We start from the raw sequence: 13,586 nt of genomic DNA on the forward strand, positions 1-13,586 counted from the left end.
CTGCATAGGAACAAATGTGCAGCAGCCTCTTATCATTCACAAATACAGAGACTGCTGCATGCACTCTGGCTTCCCACGATCCTCGCTAGGGTGAGCCAGTAAGTACACACCCGGATCCAAGGAGCTAAAAGTATGTGATCAATGTTATCGTCCATCACATACATTAGTCCCGTGTGTGTTAAAAACAGCAGGCACCCAGTGGCTATAGTGCCGGCCGCACTCATGAGCTGGAGCCATCTTTAAAGTTCTGCCCAGTTCCGTGCATGTACGGTGCTGGTTGGGAAGGGGCTAATTTTAGAACCCTTTTGGTGTTGTTTTTTATTTATTTTTTGTTGTATACTCTGTTGCATAATAGCTTTATTTTTGTTTTAGTTTGCAGGTTTCAGCAACAACAGAAATTGAGTCTCTGAAATCAACTAATGCTTCCTTACTGGAGAAGTGTGCTGCAGCCGGAAATGACAGTAACGTTTTACAACAACATCTGGAGAGTAATGTAAAACTCGTACAAGAGTTGGAAATGCAAATTTGTAATCTGAAAGCAGAGTCAAACCAGACTACAGAAGCATTAAAAAACCAATTGCTTGAGCTCCAGGAGACATTGAACAACACTGAAAAAAGATTTAACGGGCAGCTTGTTGAGCTCCAGGAGGCCGCAGTAAAAAGAGAGGGTGAATTAAAACAGCAGCTTCTTGCGCTCAAGGAATCGTCTGCCAAGAATAGAGAAGCTTTGGAACAGCAGCTTCTTGAGCTCCAGGAGTCCTCAGCCAAGACTAAGGAAGATTTGGAACAGCAGCTTCTTGAGCTCCAGGAGTCCTCAGCCAAGAATGGAGAAGATTTGGAACAGCAGCTTATTGAGCTCCAGGAGTCTTCAGCCAAGACTAAGGAAGATTTGGAACAGCAGCTTCTTGAGCTCCAGGAGTCTTCAGCCAAGACTAAGGAAGATTTGGAACAGCAGTTTCTTGAGCTCCAGGAGTCCTCAGCCAAGAATAGAGAAGATTTGGAACAGCAGCTTCTTGAGCTCCAGGAGTCCTCAGCCAAGAATAGAGAAGCTTTGGAACAGCAGCTTCTTGAGCTCCAGGAGTCCTCAGCCAAGACTAAGGAAGATTTGGAACAGCAGCTTCTTGAGCTCCAGGAGTCCTCAGCCAAGAATGGAGAAGATTTGGAACAGCAGCTTATTGAGCTCCAGGAGTCTTCAGCCAAGACTAAGGAAGATTTGGAACAGCAGCTTCTTGAGCTCCAAGAGTCTTCAGCCAAGACTAAGGAAGATTTGGAACAGCAGTTTCTTGAGCTCCAGGAGTCCTCAGCCAAGAATAGAGAAGATTTGGAACAGCAGCTTCTTGAGCTCCAGGAGTCCTCAGCCAAGACTAAGGAAGATTTAGAACGGCAGACCCTTGAGCTTCAGGAGTCTTCTGCCCAGACTGTGGAAAGACTGGAACAACAGATTATTGACATCAGAGGCACAAAAAAAGTATTAGAGCAACAGCTGTATGAACTACAAGAAACCTCATGCAAAACTATGGCACACTTGCAGCAGCAGTCTGAGCTTCAGCACACTAAGGAAATGTTGGAGAGACAACTTTATGACCTCCAAGAGACATCAAAAAGGACCACGGAAGGATTGGAAAAACAACTGTTTGCTCTGCAAGAGTCCTCAAGCAAAACAGTATTTGAATTAGAGCTTCAAGTACTTGAGCTGCAGAAAGAGTCTTCCAAAACTAGAAATGAAATGGCACAAAAGCATGAGGAAATGGTGAGCAAAGAGAAGGAAGCAATGGAGAAAGAAATTCATGAACTGAGAATTGCGTCTATCAAAATCGAGAAAGAACTAGAGCAACTTCATGAGCTGAGAGACTCTTCAAGAAAAACAAATAAACGGTTAGAGAAGCAAGTCCATGACCTTCAGAAGATGCTGACCATAATTGAGCATGAATTGGAGGAGAAAAATAGTGAACTTGAGAGTCTTAAATCCCAACTCCAAGAGCTACAAGAGGAATATTCCAAGTAAGTTTAAGAAAATGCGACTATAGTACAGGAGGATTATTTTTCATGTGCACTTTCTATCTATATACATTTCTTGTTTTTCCACACAGTAAAGAATCTGAATCGGAGACAATTTTATCAGAAGTGAACAAGTGGCGTACAATGTTTGAGGAGCTGCAAAATAAAGTTCGACCTTTCCAGGTATGCTTGTTTTTATTAATCAGTTTGTGTAGATCACCACTACCATTCAGTAGTGTAGACCAGGGGGTATGAGACCTTGCAATTTGGAGTGCAGTAACATTCACATTTCTAGCACCCCCCCCCCCCCCCCCCCCCTGCTTTATTACCAGAATTGCTCTGTGATTTTGGCATAGTTTTGGCTTTAGCTGGATATATTAACGTGTGTCTCAAGTAATAGGAGAGACCATATGTTGCAGTGCTTGCAGTACACTTTTTTGGTTTGCCACCTAGTTCTTTGGAAAAGTTCTCCTGCTTTCTGACCTTCAGCCATACAGATACTCCTGCAACTGACAGTAAAGCTCCAGCAGCCGGGTCAGCCTCTATGCTCTAAGACTTCTGTAGCCAGCAGTTACCTCGGTAAGGGCAGGTATGGAAGCATGCTGCACGGGTGTCTGTTTGAGATTTGGCAAGACAACTTCCTAGCAAACTGAAATCTTATTTTAAGTACTGAAACATATATTCCCCCCCCCAATCTGCAAGGTGGCTTCAGGGGGCTAAATAGGAACAGTATCTGAAAGCATTGCAAAAAACACATAAAAACCTGGGACTACATGCACTATGGACACAAACTGCTAATTTATACTATGTCAAGACTTGCAGTGCTCCAGCCTAAAAAAAATACCTAGTAGCCATTGGCTCCTGAACTGAAAAATTTAGGAGCCAAATCAAATTTTTAGTCGCCAAATCGAAACTGAATCAAAAAAAGCTGCGTGCATTTCGCATTTTATGAAACATTCGGCCCATAATAGAACAGTCCTATGCTATTTTTTGGGGTGACAAGGTGACTAAAAAATGGCGAATGCTCACCGCATAGGAGATATTTTTGAATAATTTAATAGTTTGGACAGCGCTATGTAATTTATTTATTTATTTATTGTTTATATATTTTATATGTAAAATTGGGAAAGGGGGGATTTAAACTTAATATTTTAGGGTACTTTCACACTAGCGTTTTTCTTTTCCGGCACTGAGTTCTGTCACAGGGGCTCTATACCAGAAAAGAACTGATCAGTTTTATCCTAATGCATTCTGAATGGAGAGTAATCCGTTCAGTTTGCATCAGGACGTCTTCAGTTCAGTTATTTTGACTGATCAGGCAAAAGATAAAACCGCAGCATGCTACGGTTTTACCTCCGGCGAAAAAAACTGAAGACTTGCCTGAATGCCGGATCCGGCATTTTTCCCCCTAGGAATGTATTAGTGCCAGATCCGGCATTCAAAATACCGGAATGCACCCGCACTAAATCCGGACCCATTCACTTCTATGGGGCTGTGCACATGAGCGGTGATTTTCACACATCACTTGTGCGTTGCGTGAAAATCGCAGCATGCTCTGTTGTGCGTTTTTCACGCAACGCAGGCCCCATAGAAGTTAATGGGGCTGTGTGAAAAGCGCAAGCAAGTGCGGATGCGGTACGATTTTCACGCATGGTTCCTAGGATGAAAGTCTATTCACTGTATTATTTTCCCTTATAACATGGTTATAAGGGAAAATAATAGCATTCTGAATACAGAATGCATAGTAGGTCAATATAATGAACATTGGTGGCGCAGTGCGCCCCCCCATCACCCCAGTATAATAAACATTGGTGGCGCAGTGTGCCCCCCCATCACCCCAGTATAATAAACATTGGTGGCGCAGTGTGCCCCCCCATCACCCCAGTATAATAAACATTGGTGGCGCAGTGCGCCCCCCCTCAATATAATAAACATTGGTGGCGCAGTGTGCCCCCCCCAATATAATAAACATTGGTGGCGCAGTGGGCAGTGCCAATGAGGGTTAAAAAAATAAATAAATAAATTTACTCACCTCCTCCAGTTGATCGCGTAGCTGCCGGTCCCCTGTTCTTACTTCTTTCTTCAGGACCTGTGGTGACATCACTGTGCTCATCACATGATCCATCACCATGGTAATGGGCCATGTGATGAGCTCAGTGACTTTTACCACAGGTCCTGAAGAAAGAAGTAAGAACAGGAGACCGGCAGCTACGCGATCAACTGGAGGAGGTGAGTTAATTTTCTTTTATTAGTTTTAACCCTCATTGGCACTTCCCACTGAGCCACCAATGTTTATTATACTGAGGGGGGGGGGGCGCACTGTGCCACCAACGTTTTATACAAATACAGGAGGCGGGTGCCGGAATCAAATAGCCGACAGCCGACCTTTGACAGGGGGCTGCGATCAGCTACAATTAACCCCTCAGGTACCGCACCTGAAGGGTTAACTCAACTGCAGCTGATCGCAGCTCCCTGTCACAGAGGTCGGGTGCAGGCTATTTGATTCCGGCACCCGCCTCCTGTATTTGTATTACAGCTCAGTTTTCTTCATTGGTGGCGCAGTGGCCACAGCCCCTCCCCTCCTTCTCCTCCTGCCTCTTCTTATTGGCAGCGGCGGGGGCAGCAGCACAGGGGGGAGGGAGAGACTCCTCCTGCGCTGCTGAGAACTATCATGTCCTGTGCCCCGCCGCTGTATTGAGCAGAGCTGCGGTGGCGGGTCTAGTCGCAAATGGCGACAAGACTAAAGTCTTGTCGCCATTTGTAAATTCTAAGTCGCATTGGCGACCATTTTGGTCGCCATCTGGAGCCCTGACTTGCTACATATTGGTTACTGAGGCCTTGTATCCACTTGATGGGGATGATAATGGGATAGAAGTTGGCATGTACTACCTGAAATTTCGTCTTCCTAAGACAGTCTAGATGCAAGACTATATTAAGCTGGTCATGCACATAAGTTAGCTGAGCATGCATGTTTATCTCTGAGAAGATTCGCTGCTTCGAGATACTTCAGCCTGCAGATGGTTACTGACGGAATTAAAGAGATTTTTGTTGAAATCCAACATCTGACTTCAAGAGGCTCCCATTCATTTATCTGGACTCTACATTTATTTAAGGGTGTTTAATATAGCTCTCCTGGTAGTTATATCTAGTGCTCTATTGGGAAAAACACAAAGGTTTACTATATGCAAGTTTAGTGGTGCTCTTGGTTCAGGTATTCCCAACTATTCATGATTTTTGGCATAAAAAAAGAAACTGACCAGCATTGCTTGACTAAGGAAGGCTACTTTCACACTCGCGTTTGCTGATCCGTCATGGATCTGCACAGACTGATCCGTTCAGATAATACAAACGGATCCGTTCTGAACAGATGCAAACTGTTGTATTATCTTTTAACATGGCCAAGACAGATCCACCTTAAACACCATTGAAAGTAAATGGAGGACGGATCCGTTTTCTATTGTCAGTGAAAACGGATCCATCCCCATTGACTTACATTGTGTGGCAGGACGGATCCATTTGGCTCGGTTTTGTCGGTCTGACACCAATGCTGCAAGCAGCGTTTTGGTGTCTGCCTCCAAAGTGGAATGGAGACGGAACTGAGCCAAACTGATGCATTGAGCGGATCCTTTTCCATTCAGAATGTATTAGAACAAAAATGATCTGTTTTGGACCGCTTGTAAGAGCCCTGAACGAATCTCGCAAACAAAGCCAAAACGCGAGTGTGAAAGTAGCTTAACACACAACTGTCACTGGAATATACAGGAGATCTAGAGGTCAGCTCCATTTTCAGTGTATAGAGTCCAGTATGGATAGAAGAAAACATGCAAAGAATGTGGCACTTGCTATTAAACTTTTTATTTTCTCAATAAAATACAAGCGATACAAGCAAGCGGGCAAATCTGTGCTTCCTCAAGTGTAACCCTAGAAGTGTAGATATGCGCAAAGTGGCTGTTTGCTTGTCTGTATCGCATATTGTACTTGTATTATAGCGAGGAATTTATAATGGTGAGTGCCGCACTCTGGATCTTTCTGTATGATATACTATGATGATGATGGAAATGTCAGCAGAAAAGCTGTTTAAAAGGTTTAATGTTAAGCATTTATTTCTTTTAAATATTTTTTAATTTTTCATATCGCTATGTACAATTTTTTTTATTTTTTCTTCTTCACCCTTGCTACTGAGCCTACTGTGTGGAGACTTCATCTTAGAATAAATATTGGTGATACATTTCCTTTATTTCCTGAATGTAATTATGGGGGCTGCCATCTTGCCTGAGCTGTTTTAACAGCATTTAGAAAGCATTAAGAAAATTGCTTTATGGTAGCCCCATGGTCCATAGACATAATAGTTCGGAGAGGACCTCATTGAGTTATATGGGAGAGTCCTCTAGGCATGTTCTGTGACCTGTACAGAGGTCATTGTACAAGGAAAGAATAGGGAAGCTTTGCCTATAATGGATGCTGACTTCTCTATACACAGAGGTGATATAATTACAGGCAGGATTAGAATGACAGATGAGCAGATAACTGCAGTAAAGTGATCTGTACAAACCAAAAAGTAGTGCCTACTAGGCCAGTGCGAAATCTCTGCCCTAGACATTGAGCATCTTGTGTAACTGGCTTTCTGGGACTCGGCAGGATCAACACAATGTAATGTCAATTTCTCATCCGTATCATTGGGGGGACACAGGCTTGACCGTGGGTATAGCTGGTAAGTATTCCTGGCTCCAAACCCCCTTTTTTCTCCCCCACCAAACCCTCCTTCTCAGGTTACTTGCTGTGGATGGCGCCCACGAAGCCCAGTCCTCCCAGGCGGGGAAAGGGTTAACAGCTGCGGGAAAGCTCTCTGGTGGGGGTGAAGAGAAGCACTCTGTGCTTGCCAAGCTTCTTTCTGCCTGCCCCCACCTGTTCCTTGCTGAGTTCCGTTATTCTCCTCCTCTGGGGCTGCTTGTAATTGAGGCCCTGGCTTCTACTGCGGCCTACTTCTGATCCACTCGTTGCAGGTACTTCTCACCCGGCTGGCATCTCCGCTCGGCCTGGGCTCCTTGCGGCAGCACCGCTGTACAGGGGGTGGGGGGAAGCTGCAATAAGGGACACAGGCTAGATGAGCTCTTTCTCCCCTTCCTACAGGGCCTAACTTTAGCCCTCCTACCTTTCACTACAGGTACTCACTATGTCTGAACCCAGGCCCCAAAGCCGGCAGTCATTTCTGTGCGACATTAAGAGTCAAGAAGCACATGCAAAAAATTCCCATCCGGTCAGCTGGATCCCCTCTGCTCCTTGTGCTCTGCTCCACCACTAAGTGGCCCTGTCCCAGTCTCCCCACCTGTCCAGCCTATGGTAGAGCCGGAGTGGGTGTGCTCCGTCTAAGATGGTGCAGGACGTTTCCCATTCCAATAGGGCCATTGTGGAAATGCTGGGGCGTTTGGCTGCGCGGCCACCCTCTGACCAGTCAGACTCTGGGGACCCCTCTGCTACTCCCGATCGCTTCCGTCCTGCAAAACAGGCCAGACCACCCTCTCCTCGAAGGGCGTCTGTGTCCCCCGTTTCCTCAATCTACCCGCCACCTGCCAGGGAGTCTTGCTCAGAGTCCTTGTTAGAGGATTGTTCTGAGTAAAAATTTGTCAGATGCTGACTTTCTCACTGGAGGACCAGTCTTCCAAACTGTCCGCTATGGTACACAATCTCATTGCAGCAGTTATAGAAACCTTACAGGTTGAGGATCCTACACCCTTATCTGCCGGTTCTAGTTTTTCCTTCAGGCGATCCTGTCGCTCGCCAAAAGTTTTCCCCAACCACCCGGAGTTTGATTCCTCCCTTTCCAAGGAATGCAACTTCCCTGATGGGCGTTTTGCTTTGCCGAAACATTTAGATGTATTCTATCCCTTTCCAGAGGATTTCTATCCCTTTCCAGGACAAAGTAGTCCTTCGCCCTGTCCAGTGCTTCCTTCCGAATGTTGTCTGCATTCCATCTCAATGAAGAGATCATTCTCCCTTTTTGCCCTGCCCCATCTCATCCTCGTGAGCAGTCGCGCCACACTCTGGATTTGCTTCGGGCCGTTCACATCTATATGTCTCGGACATCCTCTTTCCGACGTACGGATTCGCTATTCGTCATTCCAGAGGGACCGAGACAAGGGCTGTGTGCGTCCAAAGCTTCCATTTCCTGATGGATTTGTTTGGCCATTGTGGAAGCGTACCGCATCAGTGATCGGCCTCTGCCCTTCCGGGTTACTGCTCATTCTGCTCGGGCAGTAGGGGCAACTTGGGCAGTACATCATGGGGCATCGCCCCTTCAGGTGTGCAAGATGCCTACCTGGTCGTCTTTGCACATTTTCCAGGTTCTACGGAGTACACACCTTTGCATCTTCTGACGCTTCTCTAGGGTGTATAGTTTTGCAGAAGGCAGTTCTCTGGCCAGATGGCTTCTTTGTTTATGACCCACCCCTGGGACTGCCCATTAACGTCCAACGGTCAAGCTTTTTTCCCCCCAAAGATACGGAGGAGAACTAGATTTTTAGACTTGCTGTAAAATCTGTTTCTCTTCCGTTCATTGTTGGACATAACTCCCACCCACTCTCTGGTTATGGGCCCTATTGTGGCCTTGCCTGGTTCTGGGTTTGTACATGGTTTGGCTTTTCTTTATTTTTAATTTTTATTTTTTATTTTTTTGCCTCTACTGCTTTTGCACATACTGTTTTAGCTTGGTCCCTGTCGGAAGGGTGTAACTGGAAGGAGAAGCTCACTTTTGTGCCTAGTGGCAGCATCTATACCCACGGTTAAGCCTGTATCCCCCAATGAACGGAAGAGAAATTGTTAAAAAATCTAGTTTTGCCTGCAGAATAAAGTTTACACTATACTTAGTCTAGAAGTTGCCCTGCAACCCTTTCAAATGAGGCTTCTCACTTTGGAAATCCTGCTTGTGCCAACGTCACATCCTTCATTCTAGTAGGTTTCTGGTCAAGTCTGGACAGTGTTAATTCCTCAGCCCAGCAAGAGGAGGTCCTGTGGACAGAAGCCAAAATTAAGTCTTTTGGTGCATGCACAGGTAAGGTTAATGCAAGAGTAAGCACATGTACCAGGGAGGGCCCAGTCCACTGGAGGTCCTCCTTTCTGGGCTGCAGAAAAAATGTGGCAAACTATAGACCTGGAACTAGTTTGACTGATGGATGTGATGTTGGCAGCATTAGGATTTCCAGGCAGGAGCACCACATGAGTTCTAGCGCTGCCAATCCAAGTAACTTTGAGATGGTAAGTATATTGAAAACTTTCTTCTGCAGGCAAGTTGGGATTAATTGAGGTGGATTGATCGGATCTGGAAACCACCTTAAGAGCAGCCGGGCAAGATGCCTGTCCCCAGTCGTATACAGAAATTAAAATTTATAACTGCAATCAGAAAATATAAAAACAAGAAAGTGTTTTTTTTTTTTTTTGTGTTTTTTTAATGGATTTTAATTCTAAAACATTCTTGTAATTAAAGGAACTGTCCAGATTTTGAAAGTCCTGCAATTTTTATTTTATTTTTTGTTAAACTGGACTGGCCCTAAAAGGGTTTTCCAGGATTTTACAATTGGTGACCTATCCTTGGGCTAGGCCAACATTATCATATTGGTGGAGTCTTGCATCGATCAGCTGTTGGAGTAACTCCAGTGCTGGTTACTACATGGCTCCGTCCTATTGCTTTAAGGGCAGCACAGTAACCAGCTCTGTCCACTACACAATGGATGGAGCTGTGTAGTTCTGGCTCCTGCATCAGAAATAGGTCGGGGTGTGACACCCACTGATCACCTATCTGTTAGAGCTCATGTCCTGGAGTGGCGTACATCATGCGCACGGGAGTGCACAGCATCGTCGGTTACCCTGCCCGCGGGGTTTTGTCCCGCACTTATATTAGGAGTTCGGGACAATAGTACCGCAGGCGGCCCGATGCGCACGGCATCATAGGAACCTACGATGTATGCTGCTCCGGGACATATGGCCTGCTCACGGACTGTATGTTTTGGAAGGCATACGGTCGTGTGCATGAGCCCTTATTGATGACCTATCCTAGGAAACCCTTTAAGTTTATGTTCTAAAGCTTCTGCTTCATATCTGTATAATCTCACTACAGCAACAATTAGATGCGTTTGAAGCTGAGAAAAACGCCTTACTTAATGAACATGGAGCAGCACAGGATGAAATGAACAAGCTGAGTGAAGCATATGCCAAACTGCTTGGACATCAGAATCAGAAACAGAAGATCAAGCATGTAATGAAGCTAAAGGCAGAGAACACTCAGCTCAAGCAGGTACTGTATGGATTTTGAAGAGTTGGTTTCCTAACCCCAACCCTGTAGATCCACGTTCTTTCAGACACTGGGAGCCCCCTTTTTATAGTGAACAGTCCTAGGCAAAAAGTGATAAGCATAATACAGGCCTCTTGTGGAGGTGGCAACTTTTGCCTGTATGCCCCTTTTGTCTAGTACTGTTCACTATAAAGGGGCTTTTAGTTTGGCTACCTCTTAGAGAATAAATGCAGTAGAGATGTAGTATTAAACCTGTACATATAAGCATTTTATAGATTGCCTTAGAAAAGGCCTGTATAACAAGCTATAAAATGCTTCTGTGTATAGGTTTAATAACACGTTCTACTTCCTTTCCCACCACCACCACCATCGGAGATGGCCAAACTAAGAGCCGCCTTGTTAGTGAACAGCACTAGACGACGAATATAAGCAAAAATTTTGTTCCAGAAGAGGTCTGTACAGCAAATTATAAAACGCATGGCAGGTTTAACAATGGTCTCAATTATTTTTCTCCATTCCCTCAAAACAGGAGATGGCCAAGCTAAAAGCCCAGCTTTCCAAGGAGAAGAAAACAGAAAAGCTGCTCCAATCCCAATTAAATGACCTACAAGGTGTAAGAAAATATGATCCATCCAAAGCGTTCCAGCAGGATGTCAAGGAAAATGTGTATCCTAAAGCCCCATTAAGAGATGGTAAGATAGAGAACACCGTGTGTATCACCTCTGCAGGATTATAACCTGGTTATGTGGAGTGCAGCGGAGCTAAGCTGTGTCATCCGTCACTACTTTGGGGTCTTTGTACTTAGTCTGGCACCGATCAACTATAAAACAAGTTGATTGGTGCTTGCTTTCCAGTCTACAACTTTATACGTCGGGGCAGTAGGCTAAATGTAACCCACCCACCATCTGAGCATCTGATCGTTGTGATAAGTGTCACAACTATTCCGTATGATGTAAAAGTACACGAAGCTGGCAAGGGCACTTTCAGGTATGCGAGATTGACAACTGCCGTCTGTAAAGTGAGCTTTGATCTGGTTAGTGTTTGCTCCATTGTCAGTTGATCACGCGCCATTCATGTGGAACAGACACTTTCACTAAACTTTTTGCAGAACAGACATACGGAAAGCACACTGATCATCCGTATGTCCATTCTGCAAAAAAGAATCTGCAGACAGCACACAGACCACATCCATATTTTGTGGAATGCAAAGCGGATACGCTCATGTGCATTAGAACAGCCTTCTTTCAGAGGGTAAGCCTGGCCTTACACAAGTATATTCAGCTGAGCCCTGGAATGCAGTAAACAGAATTTATCACCAGAACAGACTCCATTTAGAGGAGCCATAAGAAAAACAACCAGCAAGTGCTCCTGCAAAGCAAACCGTAATGTGAATTTAGCATCCCGCCCGACTTACTGGTCATGCAGGACATCTTTCTTGCCTGTACCAGACGTCTCCAGGATCAACCCTATTAAACCAGGCATATATGGCTTGGTAAGGTTGATCCATCTGAATAGAATAGATCCTGTTGACAGAATCTTTTTAAGTTCATTTTCTATCAGTGTACATGAAATGTGTTATCGGTATATCTGAATCGTAATTTTATTTCGTTACAGGAAACAGAAACAAGTGCTGAGGAGGCATTTTCTTTCAGCACGAAACGTATGGTTTTAAGTGTAGCACTGTATATTTTTGTCACATGAAATGCGGACTATAATATAATTAAATCATGTAAATGAGCTTTTATTTCCTATACACTACATGTTTTATTGTCTTTTAATAAAGTTTTTCCTCATGTATTACACTTTTCTTTACTATATAGCAGCGGCGCTTCACTGGTGATGCCTACGATATACTTTGTATCATGTCGGTTCAATATACTAGCTAGGGTTACACATAAAGTAGCCATTTACATTTAGTCCCAATGTGCTAATCTTTACTACACTGTCCTATTGGGGCACGTGGGAAGTGTCCTACTTTCACCTTCTGTGACTAATCCAGGTTTTGGAGATAACCATATGGCTAGGACACAACTACAAGGCCAAAGGAAAAATTATCACAAGATGACATCACACAATCACAATAAGGTAAATTACATTTTATTTCATTCTGCATCAGGTTACTTACATATTTGTGCAACTAGACTCTCGTGACCCATTTCATGTAGTCCCATAAGCAACATGTCTAATTTTGTGACCTAGTCGTTCTGGTTCCATTTGTCATTGAGCAGTAACAGACCTGCCCACACATAAATGCAAAGTCTCCATGCTCATACTGTATATGAAATAGTTTGTATGGGCATAACATAATACGATTTCACAATGCTTGGACAACCATTCGATAATGCCTTGCAGTATGTTTTCTCGATATTGGCTAGTCTGGTCTGTTTATATTCCTGCTGAGAATCGTGCCTCAAGTCTAACTTCATGTAACTTTTGACTTGTATGTATAGCATACACTTCCAAAGCTGGCACAACCCCTCTAAGGATGGATTTTCAAGTTATACAGCCCTTCCCCTAGAGAACTGAATAGAGCAGAAGTGTGCATGCTTGACCTTTTCGCTCCATCAGAATGGGGGAACAGGATTGGTGGGGGTCCACGAGGTTGGACCCCCAGCAATCTGCTAGTTTTTCCCCTATCCTGTGGAATCTCTCATGCTCTGGGAATAGAGCATGGTTTTTATGCGTAAAACTGTACATGATGCAAATATATGTAAACAGCACGTTTGTCCCATTTCCAAATGACAGATCATGACTGAATGTCAGTCTGACCCTATGGGGTTTACTGACCGGAACTTGCGTAGTCATTATCGAGCTGCTCATCACTAATTATAGATCCTTATATTACACCTGGATCCCTAGAATACACTTGTGAAACTAGCCTTACTCTATCCCACAGTTCTCTAAGGTGGACAAATGCTGGCCTGGAGATCTAAAAAATGCTGCACTAATATTTTTTTTATAAATTTGTGTCTACTTAATTTTCTTCAGTAACTTAAACCACTTAGCGGAGGCATCTATTTAGAAAACCTGAAAATCTTGAATTATGCAATTATAGGGTGACCGTGACCTCAGACCCAAGGAACACCTCACTATAACGGAATTTCATAGAGCAGGAGGAGCTGATCATTTTGACATACTGTGTTTTTTGTTTTAGAAGACACATTCTCCCCCACCCCACAAAAGTGGGGGGTGAAATGGCAGTGCATCTTAGAAGTGAAGTGCTAATTACTATTCGCTTTATATTATGTAGCGCTCATTAGTATGCAGGTAACGTGGGGAGCTTCTATACTCACTGCTCCATGGT

General features: G+C 44.3%; 1 protein-coding gene across 7 annotated transcripts in view; it reads left to right on the top strand.

Moving 5' to 3' along the window:
• The window catches only part of HMMR (hyaluronan mediated motility receptor), a 68,870-nt gene extending 56,851 nt beyond the window's left edge, over window positions 1–12,019 (top strand). For all 7 annotated transcript variants that reach the window (XM_040442086.1, XM_040442094.1, XM_040442119.1 and 4 more), the window contains 5 exons: window positions 373–2,001; window positions 2,091–2,181; window positions 10,109–10,285; window positions 10,812–10,974; window positions 11,897–12,019. In XM_040442086.1, the coding sequence (XP_040298020.1) occupies window positions 373–2,001; window positions 2,091–2,181; window positions 10,109–10,285; window positions 10,812–10,974; window positions 11,897–11,916 (2,080 nt within the window). In that variant the 3' untranslated portion in view covers window positions 11,917–12,019. The remainder of the gene's footprint in view (window positions 1–372; window positions 2,002–2,090; window positions 2,182–10,108; window positions 10,286–10,811; window positions 10,975–11,896) is intronic.
• The last annotated feature ends 1,567 nt before the right edge of the window (window positions 12,020–13,586 follow it).

Source organism: Bufo bufo, chromosome 1, assembly GCF_905171765.1.
Source record: "Bufo bufo chromosome 1, aBufBuf1.1, whole genome shotgun sequence".
NCBI classification, from domain to species: Eukaryota; Metazoa; Chordata; class Amphibia; order Anura; family Bufonidae; genus Bufo; species Bufo bufo.